Source organism: Drosophila ananassae, chromosome 2L, assembly GCF_017639315.1.
Source record: "Drosophila ananassae strain 14024-0371.13 chromosome 2L, ASM1763931v2, whole genome shotgun sequence".
In the NCBI taxonomy this organism is placed as follows: Eukaryota; Metazoa; Arthropoda; class Insecta; order Diptera; family Drosophilidae; genus Drosophila; species Drosophila ananassae.
Genome location: NC_057927.1, coordinates 3185134 through 3200136, shown reverse-complemented (window position 1 = coordinate 3200136; position 15003 = coordinate 3185134). Strand labels below are relative to the sequence as shown.

The window sequence follows — 15003 nt, the reverse complement described above, 5'->3', positions numbered from 1 at the left end:
AGGTTTGCTCTTCAACCGTGCCATCCTGATGTCCGGCTCTGGCCTCGCCCCCTGGTCGCTGGTGAGCAACCCGGCCAAGTACGCTGCCATTGTGGCCCATCACGTCAACTGCGCCTCGGACTTGCCCCATGCCCACCTCATGAAGTGCCTGCGTGAGAAGACGCTCGACCAACTGCTGAGTGTGCCCATCCGCCCTCCGGAGTTTGGCTTTGCCTTTGGCCCGAGTATTGACGGTGTGGTCATCGACGGAGGGGATTACGTGCCTCCCGCCCCCGGGTCACCGGCGGCACAGGCTCAAGCGCAGGCCTCGACGGCCGCCGGCAACGGATTGGGTGGAGAGGCTGGAATTGCAGCAGCTGGAGGATGGGGAACGCCTGGACAACTAGAGAATATCGGTTCGTTTTCATTAATTAATTAAACCAATCGCAGAGTATGTAGAGCTTGAAGAGTATAATCCTCAAAAGATCTTAGGACCCTTTCTAATTTAAATGTTGCATTAAAAAATTCAACAAACAGTTAAAGGTGGAAAACAGGAGTAATAAAATTAATTAAATGACTGAGAACTGAAAATGCGTGTCTCAAAAATGTTCCTAATTTCCTTTGCATAATTAAAATAAATTATAAAGCAATGTATTTCTCACCTTTCTTATTTTATTCTGGCCAACTCCTTTAAACGCAACTCAACAACTGCTGCTGACGATTATAATAATGACGATGATGATGACGATGGCTGGTACTTGTTACCTTAAACATATGCATATAAAAAAATATATAAAAATACACCAACACTCACGCATTTCCAACATGCGGCGGACTTTTTAATTAATGCAGTATTAATGAGAAAAACTGCCATTAACAAGTTGTCAAGGTAAGTTGGGCCAGGCCAGCAAATGCTTAATTATTTTTACCTTAACGCTTACCTGGCACAAAAAAGCAAACAAACATATGGGCAGAGACACTGGGAAAATTTAAGATGTATAGTAGTATATACTATACTTCTACTAGTAATTTAAGATATATATAAATTTAGGAATAAATACATAGAATCCGGAAAATCAAGATCTATTGAATTACTCATTCAAAGATTTAATGAAATATTCAATTAATTTTTATGATTAAAAATAAATAAATTTTGAAAAAAAAATATATACTTTTTAGTGTTTTAACAGAACTTTGCTATATGATTGTGTTTCCAGAGTGTGGGCTATAATTAATTTAAAGTTTCGACTCTTTTGGCAAGTTTGTGCTACCTTCGTTGGGTGTCAAAGGAATTTTATCTTGACTTTTGCCACGGCACGATCCTTCCAACAGCCGTTAGTTTAGCCAGCGATAAGATTTACCCACACCCGCTCACACACTGGGCTAACACACACGCACTAACACACCTGCATTTAATTAATTTATGCACATTAGGCACGCAAATGTTGGGCTTCATTTTGTTAAGCTCAGGTCATTGCGGCTACTGTGAGTTTCGTGTGGGGTTGTGGTTTTTGGGGAGCACTTGATTTATGCACTTTGTGTTTGAGCCATTTTACAATGTTAATATATATTATTAACAGCTAATTAGCTGCGATTTCATAATTGATGTGGGCCCTCCAAATGGGTTAGCTGGAAAAGCGAGTCAAGCTTTAGAGCCCAATGCTCTGGAATAAACGAACTGAGTGCAGCTTTTTACTGCAACGCATTGCAATTGCAGGCAATCAATAGCAGAGTCAATAGTTAATGAGAACTATTTTCGGGTTACAAGCCACACCCCTTTGGGACTGGATGCGCATTGTTGGTCTAAAATGAATTTATCTCTGTGCGCTTTGTAATCGCTTTGTCAATGCCCTAAGGGCTATTAGTCGGTTTCCCTGGAAAAAGAGTATAAATATTTCTTTGTGCACATTTAAAAGCAATTTTCCTCCCTGCCCCCAACCGGCATTCACACACGTGAAGTGCTGTAGAGTCCGCAAAGGAATTCCATTACACGTATGCACAAAGAGCAAATAAAATTTGCCAAATATATAGAGAAGAACGCCAAACTCTCAACCCGACAACAGCCCTCCAGTCTCAAAGTCTCACAGTCTTGGCCTCAGTGCGTAAACAAATAAGGCAAAAATAAATTTAAATTTTCCAATGCTGAAAATGCAGCTAGCATCTGCAGTTGGCCAGTGACTGAGCTGGCCAGAGCCAAGAGTTTCGGCAAAGTTTTATATCTACCAAGAGTGCGGTTAGCTCCAAGGGTTTCAACTTGTTTAACAAATGAGTGGATCGAAAGTTTTCGGAGAAAATTATTGTGGCCAGGAGATAAATGTGAATTGATGCTCAAGAAATGCAATTTGTTGTTTACAAATCCGTTATTACAAAGGGAAACCAGATTAGTTGCTTGTTAAATATATATTTTTTTTAATTTAATCCTTTGCTTGGCAATGGCCAGACACTTTCTGGGTTCATAAAAATCTTCCCCCATCATCTTAGTCTGATTTAACTTATCAGAGGGCTCCCATCTGTGGCTCAGTGCTAACAGGGCCAGTTACACCTTACATTTGTGCATTAACCCACTTGATGCACTGAAAAACTTTTATGAAAATAACTTTATGAAGTTAAATACTTTTATTATCCTTTTCTGCTTTCTTTGTGTTTAGTATTTTTTGATTATCTTTATTGATACTAATTTAGAACTAAACTTATATGTTAAATAAAATTATTTTAAGTGGATGAATAAAACCCTCTCGCCTTTCTCAATCGCATTTTCATAGATACGACCTGATGGCCGGCGTGACACGTGCCGAGGCCTTTTTCAGCTTCAATTCGGGAGACGTGCAATATGGCATCGAGGCAGATCGGCGGTCGAGAATTTTAAAGGCCTACGTACGCAACACGTACACGTTCCATTTGAACGAGATATTCGCCACGATTGTCAATGAGTATACGGATTGGGAGAGGCCCGTCCAGCATCCAATTAATATCCGGTGAGTAATTGCGTTTGTATGCGAGCCCCTCGAACCTGAAATTCTTCCAAATGGAAAGGGAATGGGCAAAGGGGCATGAAGGAAGGGAGGATTCGGAGGAGTGTGTGCCAAATAAATATTTCGTTCTTAATTAAATGCGCAATGGCATGTCCCGATCTCTGGCTCCGCCGGTGTGTTCGTCTTTCACTGGAGCTCAGGCCGAACGGGTTTCAATTAAGGCGGCTTAAATGAATCTTGATTTCAATCTTATAGCAAATGAAATGCAAATTTTTTGATCATTTCATGCCGTTTCGTTTGCCTGCCAATCTTCATAAACAATGCTCGGTTTCAATTTGTCCGGAAAAATAGTTTTGTCATTTCGGCATTTGAATAATATGGAAATTTCGCAAATAGAAGCACGACCGAATAATTTATTTGCATTTGATCTTTGATTTAAATCAATATTTTGTTTGACGAGTACGACAAAGCAACATCACACACATCCGGTAAAGCATTTTGGGTACTTGTGTCGATTTCCTCTAACAATTTATTAGTGTTTTCACAATTTGTGCGGAACTAAATTCAAATATTTTAAAATAAATTTTGACAAATTAATTTCCCCTATTTCAACCACAAGTACACGCCAACACACGGCGTATACTTAATATTTCTTGAAAAGGCAAAATGGTTGTCAAATGCAAGTTACTTTAATGCCAGACTTAAATCTTTTCGCTTAAACGAACATTCAAAGAGTTCACAGCATGAGCTTTAACTTTAAATATTAAACATAATCGCACATTCCACAATAAAAAGCGAAGGAAGCTATTTTCTGGGCGCTAGTAGTTCCATCTTTGCTGCATTCGAAAGATATGTATGCAAATGCGGCAAATGGGTTTTATTCAAATTTTACGCTGGTGCATTTCCAATGCTAAACAAATGGAAAAAATATATAGAAGCATCCATGCCAGACAGGAAAAAAATGTAAAAGTATAAATATAAAAAAGGACAAAAAATCACTAGTGGAAAAATAGCCCTAAAATAGGCTTAGCCCAGCGCTAAGAGTCCTGGTTGCGATGGCCCCCACCTGGTAAACAGGTAAATACGAGCTACATCAACGAAAGTGGCGGCACTCAAAGTGGCTTGTTAGTTGCGCACTTGAACACGGCTCGATTGGCGAAGGGCAATGGCAAAATAGCCGGAAAATTGAAAACGGGCTGTATGGCAGGCGGTGGGCAAATATTGAAAAATTGTTATTTGATTTTATGTTTTTCCTTTTTTCCACAATTTCCCACAGCGACGAAACACTGGAGGCTCTGAGCGATGCTCAGGTTGTGGCCCCGGCGGCCCAAACGGTGGATTTGCATTCTGCGGATCACCGCAACTCGTATCTGTACGTGTTTGACTACCAGACTCGTTTTGGCGATTACCCACAGGTAAGTTAAAGCTTTTATCTAATTGATTATATATATCTCTCCTGGACTAGTCGTTCAAAGAGCTAGCAACTTCACTTCCTAATTAAAATCATACTTTATAATGGGGGATAGATTAACCCATTGACCCACTTTTGACAAGCTTCCCCCAGTTAAGTTCAATCCTTAACTAGCTATCACTTGGAGTGTAATGACGCTATCACATATAGGCAATTGCATAAATACCCATTGAATCAGGGTCAAGGGTCTTGTGTATAGTGCTCCCCTTTGTACAACATAGCTTCTGCTTCTGTTATTTCACAGCGCCAAGGATGCATTCACGGTGAGGACTTGCCCTATATCTTCGGTGCCCCACTGGTTGGTGGTTTCAATCACTTTACGCGCAACTACACGAAGACCGAAATTAGTCTATCAGAAGTGGTTATGTTCTACTGGTCCAACTTTGTGCGAAGCGGGTAAGTGAGCTCTGAATGTTTGGTTTGCCGCTTCAAGCCGCTTGCGATTGAAGCTGAAAGATAACATCGCCATTTTAACCACCCCAACCTCAAATACCCTATATTATCCTGTTTTCAGAAACCCAAATGAGCCAATGGAAGCGGAGCACGGTAGCCGCCAGGAGCGAAGTAGATACAAGACCATCGAATGGACAGCCTACGAGAGCGTGCACAAAAAATATCTAAATTTTGGTGAGTTTTAAATATCAAAACTAAAATAAACCCTTAAAATATGCAAGCCACTTATCATATTGTAATATTTAATAATAATCTATATCTTTTTGTTATTCCTCTACTTACCATACAGATACCAAACCGAAGCTGAAGAATCACTATCGGGCGCATCGGCTTTCGTTTTGGTTGAACCTCATTCCGGACCTGCACAAGCCCGGCGGCGATAATGTGCCCGCTGCCCACCACCAGTTGCAGGACGATGATGACGAGGACAACAACATAGCCAGCGATGCCTCCGTAAAGCCCCTGAACCCTCCTTATTCCTCCAGGGCTGCCAATGCGGCAGCCATGGGAAACTTTACGATATTTACAAATCAGGTGTTCTCCCTGCTGAATCTCAGTTCCCCCTCGTCCTCGTTGCAAAGGAATGGCACTCGGTATGGCGGAGGTAAGATCTATCCGGACGATATGATGGACGGCGATCATGGTGCCGGAGGAGGGGCAGCTAGTGCCTCACAGGACAATGATGGCTTTGCCGCCTACTCCACTGCCCTCAGTGTGACCATAGCCATTGGCTGTTCGCTGCTGATCCTGAATGTCCTGATCTTCGCGGGCGTCTACTACCAGAGGGACAAGACCCGGTTGAGCGAGCCCAGGCCCCAAACTAAGCTGAAAAGGCAGGAAAATGGCCAAATGCCGAATAATATATGCGGAGACCTAGAGACTTTGACTATTCATACAAAAAGTGATCCCGCCACCATTTTGTCGCACCACCACGCCATGCAGCACCACCAACTGCCACCGCCAGAATTTGCGGACATACCGCACCGCGCCCCGCCCCCGCCAAAGCACATGAAATCCTTGCAAGATCCTGGTGGCGGTGGTGGAGCCGTAGGCGGTTCAGTGGGTGTGGGTGTCGGTGGGGTGGTGCAGATGCCACCCCCCCACGCTCTGCAAGTTCTGGGCAATCAGTGCGGCACCCTAACGAAGAAGAGCTGCATGAAACAGACTCAGGCACAGGCCCAGCAACACTCGCCCGCCCAGCAGCAACATCAACAGCAGCAACATGTGGTAACCCACCAGCAACACTTGCAGAATCATCATAATCAGAGCATGACCACAGTGCTGACCACGGCCGGTGGATTGGTAGTACCCACACCGCCGACAGTTCCCGTTATCGTGGCCACCACCACGCAGCATCATCAGCAACAGCAGCAGCAGCAGCAGCAACAACAGCAGCAGCAGCAACAGCAACATCCGCTGATGGACGAGCTGCGTGTGTGACATTAATTGACCGTGCGTTTTAAATGTGATCTCTAAGCGCACAGTGACCCTTCAACCCAATTTACCTTTCCGCTTCCCCAACAAGCCCCAACCAGCCCCTCTCAGCGTTTCAACTGTCTTTACATAGTCAGTAAGTTGGTGTGTCTATCGGAAGCCGGAGCTGTGTCTATCGGATACATACAAGCGCTTCTCCAAGCTAACTTTGTTGCAAGTTTTAATAAATTACTCTGTAAATAGTTAACTAGCGTAGATTGTTGTCGAACTCTTTATCAAAAACACTGACTTGTAATTCAATACTTTATTCGCTTAAGGAGAAATAAGTTAAAAACTGTTAAAAAAAAAAGAATTTTGTTCATTTATTTGTTGAAAAGGCGACAGAAATAAAATTTCTTCAACATTAAACACCGGCACTTTTATTATTAAATCATTTCTCTAAACCAAAAGATGTTCAGTTGGATTGAATTTATTTTGAATAGAATGCTCACAGGTTGGTCAATGAATTTTCCAGGCCAATCTATTTTTCACAATTAGGACCAATAAAAACATCCCCTTACGTTTATATTTCATTCCTTAAACCCAATTTCAGTAGAAAAAAATATATTAGGAACTCTAAGACAATTCTGAATGCGTAAAAACAAAAACAAAACATGAATGTTATTCTTCCAAAGACTGAATTATAATTGTGTATTGTGTGTAAATAAGTCTAGTTACAGAATAAATGGTATTTATATTATTCTTACGTATACAACAGAAACTTCCCATATAAATAATAACCACACAAAAATGTTTTTAGCCAAAAGAACAAATTATTGAAAAACTCAGAAGGTCAGAATCATTTCAGTCGGAAAATGTGAATCATGTACAGGTGGGTGGGAGCTGTTCCTGTAGTTTTTGACCAGATATTTGTAAAAACTTGCCCTGCAAATCCAAAAACAATAGGAGCGAGTTAGACGCAAACTAAAACTAAAACTGAAACTTAATTTTGGCCGCGGAAATGTAAAGCAAAGAAAACAAAGGCAAAATTAAATTAAACTGTTGATTGTAAGCATGCAGCTACTTTGTTATGTAACTAAATAAATATTTATATAGCTATTAACATTAAATGAATATATAAGCCCATTAAACTTAAAAAAAAAGTAAGCTCTCTATATAGCTAAAAAGTTTCCAACTGCGAATATAGTTAAAAATTCCATTAGGCGTTAAGCGGGGCAATTGAAATGCGCCGTAAAAGTATATGAACATTAATAATTTTCCTTATTTCTGTATTCTGTTTTTTTTTGTCCAGAACTATGACTATTTACAAGCGATTGCCCAAAATTGTAATTAAAATGGAAATGATATGCCAGAAAAAACGCGGCGAGGAAAATTAAGCAATGGAACAGCTCATTAAAGTGAAACGAGCAAAAATGGCGAACAATTTAATGGCTTATAAAAAAATACTTGTAAATTATATAAACACATTAAGCGGCAAATGCGAACTATATAATAAAAAACAGCAGAAAACAAATTACAACCGAATTGAAAATTTATAAGCATATAGCTTCTGTATGCAAACATTTGCATATATAAATATAAATCTATATATTAATGTAATGGTGTAAACTTAGCGTAATTAGCAAAATAATACGACAAACATATATGAATAATATATATAGTGAACTACTAACTGGCAAAACCAAAATGATACTATTAAAAATCAAATTTATGGAACCTATGGCGTTCGAAAATGTGTAACAATTGTGCGAATGAGATCTAGCATTAACAAATTCTGGCTAAATAAAGTATAGAAATCTATAAAATGAAAAGGAAAACAAAATACATAATTGAAGGGGAGGAAACATAAATTATTTTGATGGTTTATAACAAAAAAAAAATGGTGTGAAATAAGTTGCAAGCCCTAAACTGAAAATTTAAGTAATAATAAAGTTGCAAAAATTAAAAGCATTCTTTGTTTTATTTTTGATATTTCGGTGAAGTTACTGGCTCAGATGGTCAAAAACTGTTAACATGGTTAGCAAAACATTTTAAAAGCTCAGAAATAAAAGGACCAGTAACTGCATATGAAGTTCAATGACAAAGCTCGGCAAAGAATAGATTTTTCAACAAAAGAAGTAAGATGTGCTAGTAAAGGAGATCCATTGAAAGTAAATTTAATATGCAAATTTGTAAAGCGAGTAAGGATGTTGTCTTTTACTCCATCTGTCTGCTCCTGATAAGAGACTAGCAGCTTAATTTTCGAAATAGAATAAATAATTGTTATTCCGCTTCTCTTCGAAACCCACATGCTTAGTGAATAATTCAATCAAAACATTTTCAAACTAGCGTCTATTGGCTTGAGATCCAAATGATTTTTATTGCCAATGACGAAATCCAATTGAAAGTCACGAAACAACGAACGAAAAGGGAAATCTTGGCATTTAATCCCTTCTGGAAAAGTTTCAGTTCGCATTTTCATTTTTCAGGTGCTTTTTGCATACGTGTTGGGTTTTGTTCGTTCCACTTAAAGTCAGAAAGTGAGGGGGCGTGCCCTGTTGGTGAGCGGAAGTCAAGATGTGTTTAATTTATTAGCACAAGCGAAGCAAAATTAAATAATAAAAGTCTTCCAAGTTTTCCAGCCTCTTCGACTTTCTCCCTTTCTTTTTGTATGTGTGAGAATTATCACTTTAAATGCTGCCAAAAAGGTCACGAGTCAGAAGTTGGGTGTTTGACCCCTTTGATGGGCGCTGGGCCAAAATAGCTGTGAGGAGACCTCTCCACCAGACCCATCCCTTAGTTGCTCGGCAAGTTGATAATTTATGTTGCAAAATCTGTTGGTAATTGCTTTAAACGCTAATAAAAGTATTTCGAGGGGGGAGTAGGAAACAACTTAATTTAAGGTGATCCAGATTCTCAGGAAGCACTCAACGTTAGTGTCTTAGCTGGCAATCTCATCGGCTTCAGTTGCTAAAGGTTTTAAAGGACAAGACGAACACCATTTAGAAACTTTTTTGCTCTAAATATATGTCCAATCTCTTTGAATTATCTTTCTGATTTTTAACTGACCACATCCAGGCAACAAAAAATAAATAAACTAATAATAAATAAAAAAATTGTGGAGTTAAAAGTTTTATGTGTTCCAGTTTTATAGCCTTTCAACCTTAATCCCAACCAAAATTGAGTTTGGAATTGCTTAAAAACTCAAAGACGAGCAAAAAATTGCACAATTTGCAGAAAGTTTGTTACTCTTTTATTTTTGTTTATAAAAAGTACTCGGAAAGTTAAAACCAAATCGAAGAGAAGTAGCGAAAAAAATTGTATACACATTATAACAGTTTTTCGTTGGATAAACTTTATTCGGCTGGCAATTAGTTTGTATTATTTTTCAGTTTGCTATCCCATTTATATTTGTTTTCGCTGCACCGGTTGTACAGTTGCATTTTTCAACTTTTTAAATATTTATATAGCAGACAGTTTTTTCTTCAGCTATTCAGGAGATTTTCGTTGTTTTTTGGGAGTCAGGTAAAAGCAGAATTTCATACGCTTTTTGCATGCCACAGAAAGTTTTATTAGTTGTTTAACCAATATCGTTCTTTTAGTTCTCTACTTATTTATTTATTTTTAATTTTTTTTGTGCGGAAAATAGCAAGAATAATAAAGTTTCCCCAATTGTCTTTTTTTCTATACTTGAACAGAAAGCTGATGTTCCCGTTGATACAGGAGATGCACTCAAATCCAATTTGTGACAGCTTTTAAAAACTCATGGAATGGGTATTTAATCCTTCGAATTCGGAGTGTTAAAACCGCTAATTAATCAAGCAACGATCCGCTCAATTGGCTTGGGTGTTTGTAGGTATCTGGTTACCTAATTAGATAGGTTGCGATTGGATTCCGCGAAAGTGGAAATTTCCGCTATTATAAACCAATGCACCTCCTTTTAAAGGGGTCGAGTTTCATTTGGCTGGCTCGTCAAATCGCATTTGCATCGCTGACAAACGCATAAAGAGCCTTAGGAAATAATATTGAGAGGATATTTTGGTCCTCACACGATACAATCTTCAACTAACCTAGATACGGCACACACGTACGATTCTATATGGAGAAACCATAATCTATCCATTCAGCCAAATCAAATCGAATCACAAATGCAATGCTGGAGGTTTTTGGGGGAAGCTAAAGGAGCTTACATCCGTTGCAGTACCCTCAAATACAGAGAGGCAATATGAAGAGTAGGTCAGCACACTGTAGATATATATCTATCTATCTATATCATTGTCTGTACCCTTCGCAGTCCCACCAGGACTCCCCTTTGGGGTCACACTCGCTGGCTGTCAATGATGGCTTCAGCTGCAAGGAGAGGCACCAACTGCCCGACAAGTGTCGTATGTCATCCTGTCTAATGTTAAGCTACTTTTCATGTATACCCCCATCCTTTTAGCTGGGGAAACTTCGAACTTGCGCACGAACGCACATGATACAAACAAATAAGTAAAAATAATAAATGATAGCCAAATAAAATATACCCTAAAATAAATATCAAAGATATATGTTTTTACTTAAGGTGCTAAAAATTAAATCATTTACCTTTCCTCTCAACAGATATTTTCTACTTTTTAAAGATTCAGCAGGGCATTAAGAAAAAGTATATCATCTTTTAAATACTATTGAGAACCCCCTTGTACTATTGAGGTCTCTTGAGCTTTCAACGCCCGTTGAGCAACGCAATTATTCATGTTTATGATGCGATGACATTGCCAACAGTTTACCTGCCATTCCTCCAATCCCACCACATCCACTGAGTTTATAATAAGTCTTGAATGATGGAATATAAGGCAGGAAAGGGGTAGAGTAACAGCTTAGAAATCTGCGTGTAGATTGTTTGCCAGTTGGGTCACGACCATGGCATCAAATTGGCTAAGATTGAAAAATTATAAATTATTGAATGCCAGAAAAAAAGATTGTACAAAAGGTTGATTATAAGTGGGTTCGCAAAGCGTTAAATAAAACACCTAAGTAAGCTCTTTGGGTTACCTTATTTCTAGAGGACCTGCACGGAAGACATACCAGAAGAGACACTAACAGTGTTTTGGAGTTAAATACAGTTATTTGTAATCATTAGTGGAAAAAATATATTTTTTTTTATTTAAGCTTAATATACAATTTACAAGGGTGCCGCAGAAACACTTCTACCAAAAGGTCGAATAAATTTTATATGAAGGTGCCACAATAAGAAGAAAAAATCTGTGACTCCCTTGAGAGGTTTGAAACTAATTCTCTATAATCTGATGGAAATTGAAGCGAGAGAGTTAACTGCAAATACATCATGTATTACTCATTTTAAGGCCTTCCTTATTGTCTTAATTGGTCATTTCGCAAAACTATCTACATTTTTCGGTGTGTCGGTGTGCAACAACGTCGCTCGTAAGTAGATGCCAAAGGCTGGTTAACACGCCTCACTTACTTTTGACCCTTACTTCACTTGTGCATATATACATAAGTTCCAATGTACAAATTTCAATGTAAACTTAATCAGGTGTCCTGCGTAAGATTATGAACACGAAATTAAACCGGCAACAAGGAACTTCAATTAGAGGTAAACATTTTGATTAACGCAATGCCCAGGAAGCAGAGGGGAAAATTAGGGGTCTCCCGATGCCAAGATAAGTTTATTCGACCAAGTGCAGTTCAAGTTGAAAGTGCTTCAAGCTTTACGAAAATAAAACAAAAATGCTTTTGGCCAAACGCAGCGTAACTTTGGCCAATCAATTTATTGAGGCAAGTTTAAAAAATAAAGTATGAGCAAAAAATGGCTCGTTTAATGGAAAAAGTTTTTGGCGCCAAGGAAAATGCTGCTAATTTGATTGTCATTAGAAGGCGAAGGCAAGCAACAAATTCATCCAACCTTCTCATGGCCATATTAGTATAAGTATGGGTGAGTTAGATGGCTATATGAAAGGTAATGCACATAATTGAATTTTTACACAACTAAAGAATAGGCCTCTTCGCCAAATGCCTCGGCTGCTAGAAAAAGCGCCGGCAAAAAGATGGCAGTAGCGATGGCGATGGTGATGAAGACGCGCAGAATGCCGGCGAAATTAAAGTGAAATTGAAAAAGTTTTATGAGCTTTTCCTCCATGCAGCGGGCCCACAAAAGGAACAGTCTGAGTGGAGAGAAAGAAAAATATTACACAGCCACCGTCGACGCGTAAAGAAGACAAAAGGCAGCCGACGGGAGGTAGTGAGAGGGCGAAACGCTTACCACTGCCAAATTGCTTTCCTTCTGGGGGCCAGGCATAACTTTGTGCAGCAGGTTGCTTAGGTAACAGTTTTATGTAGTTATCCCTCGGAAGGCCAATAGGAAAACGATGTCGGCCTACATGCCACGGCCTCCCCCTGTAATTGCATAATAATTGCAGTAGCGGCCCCACCGACAGCAATCCGCACTCTGACAGCTCTGAATCATCCAGAGGCGTCCGCCACGCCCGCTTAAACTAATTTTCCCATAGAATTACTTTGGATGAGTTTGGTAATTAATGGCAGCGGCAACGGTGAGCAAAGTCATCCCATCCGCCCATCATCCGGCAACCAACAATCCAGACAGCGGAGCTACTTGCAAGACTGCGAGGCAGACAGCCAACTTCTTTCATAAATATTTCAAGGCAAAAGAAAACAGCGAGTTAACAAAACTTGAAAGCCTTTTTAATACCCTTTTATATTTCAATAAGAACGAATATGTTAAATTTCGCCAATAAATGTATCTACCCTTAACCTATACCCTATAACCAGAAGTCAATCAAAGTCGTTAGGAAAAACTTTAATATAAAAACCGTTTCATTTCTTAAAGCGGAGAGGCAAGACGTCAATCCTTCGTAAAATGTTCAACCTTTCAAAAATCAAAGTCATTTTAAATTAATTGAAAAATCAAATATTTGAATTGCTCTTTGCTAATTGTTTCGGAGAATAGAAAGGAACGAGTGAACAGAAGCACCTTCAGGAATTTCTCAGCTTCCAAAGAAGGCGTTATATAATAAAATTAATAAATAATGAGGAACGAGAACCAAATCAATCGATTTTAAAGATATTTAAATAGACCTCTCATGTAGGTATATTTTATATAAAAATATGTATATTTTGATTAAATTGGTTCGATTCAAAATCAATTAATTAATATATGTGAAATATATTCATTCATATACAAGTTCCATTAAAATAATTATTTTTGTTAAGTGAACTAACAAAGCAAAAGAAAAATTCAATGATTCAAGCCTTGGCTAAATTTGACAGAGATTGAAAAACCTTATACTACCATGTCACTAATACCGACACAATTTCAAGAAATAAGTCCGTAAAAGAAATAATCTTGGGTTTTCGGCAGTGAGGTGGCAGGACCACATGGCGTATGAGTAACATCATGCAGATGCAATCCGGATTCAAAGTTGCAGAGCTAAGAGTCTTACGAAAACACCAAACAAGAACACTCGAGTGTCCATTCAGTTGAGCTGTAAGGGGTCCTCCAGAGCAGCTGCCACTATTAGCACGTGGCCAGAAACTGCTACAAAAGGATTTGACACTTTTCAATGGACATGGAGTTCGCATTTAAATCTGCAGATACTGAATGGATTTCACTTGGGTGACAAATAAAATCCAGACAAAGAAAATTTTCAGCCCATACAAATTGACTTTCCAGCCAGGCTTTTCTTAGAGCGTAAGCCAAGTTTAAATTGCAAACAAATTCCTTGAATTTGTGAGAAAAATGACTTCAGAAATTGTGTGAACAAAAATGTGTTGGTAATGCAGAGCAGGATTGGAATGGAAACCGAACACAGAGGACATAAATAAAGTGCATTGCCAGAATAAACCACAAAAATATGTTTTCACACTTCTCTGGACACAGACAAATTTTTCAATTAAAATTATAAATTATTTCCCAAAAGAATCTTAAAAGTTCCTTCTGAAAAAGCTAAGAAAGTTGCATATTTAACCAGTTGAGTTCTCTTGATTAAGTCTTAATAATTTACATTAAACAACTTAGTCTAACTTACCTAATTAATAATTATACAGGTGTTCAGGCATTTTTAAATCCAAGCTTCTTACGGAATTTATTTTCAGCAAACAAAAATTCCGGTGGAAGCTTAAACACACAATTGCCAGATAAATATTTGATGACTGCACACACTTTATTTTTTCGATTTTGTTTACCGTTTATATATTTTTTATCTTAGTTTTTCATTAGGCTTACAGTTGATTGCACAATTTGAATTAGTTTCTGGCAACAAATATTTGGCATGCTCTGTTTGCCTAATGTTAATTTAATATAATCAATTATGTGGGTATCCTAAGGCAACTAATTTTTATATATTTTCAATCGATTTTGTTCGACTAAATTCCTTTAACATTTGTACTGTACGGCTGCACGGTAATATTTGTAACCATTATTATGAAATAATAGTAGATTATCGCCAAAAAGATTATTAACATATATTGTTGAGCCGCCAATTAAAAGTGGTTCCTTTTTAATTCCTTTTAATTACAAATTCAGCTACATTAACAAAATATTTAACATTTGTGATTTTTTTTAAGTTATAAAAAAGGATGTGAATCATATAACTCTAATCTCATTGCATTTTTCAATTAACAAAAAAAAAATAAATGAATCATTAAAACAACAATTAATTTTCATTGACTCGGATATTCATTATTGCGGTTATGGCC

General features: G+C 38.2%; 1 protein-coding gene and 1 long non-coding RNA gene across 3 annotated transcripts in view; one reads left to right on the top strand and one right to left on the bottom strand.

The window, feature by feature from the left end:
• Window positions 1-7788, top strand: part of LOC6500074 (neuroligin-4, Y-linked) — a 65543-nt gene extending 57755 nt beyond the window's left edge. For both annotated transcript variants that reach the window (XM_014910886.2, XM_014910887.2), the window contains 7 exons: window positions 3-395; window positions 832-868; window positions 2742-2954; window positions 4228-4366; window positions 4667-4818; window positions 4937-5049; window positions 5165-7788. In XM_014910886.2, the coding sequence (XP_014766372.1) occupies window positions 3-395; window positions 832-868; window positions 2742-2954; window positions 4228-4366; window positions 4667-4818; window positions 4937-5049; window positions 5165-6315 (2198 nt within the window). In that variant the 3' untranslated portion in view covers window positions 6316-7788. The remainder of the gene's footprint in view (window positions 1-2; window positions 396-831; window positions 869-2741; window positions 2955-4227; window positions 4367-4666; window positions 4819-4936; window positions 5050-5164) is intronic.
• Window positions 260-14585, bottom strand: LOC26514892. Its single transcript, XR_001408984.3, has 3 exons — window positions 14334-14585; window positions 642-744; window positions 260-382 (listed from the first exon to the last, which is right to left on the bottom strand). It is a non-coding gene; the product is annotated as an uncharacterized LOC26514892 (long non-coding RNA).
• Between the last annotated feature and the right edge of the window lie 418 nt (window positions 14586-15003).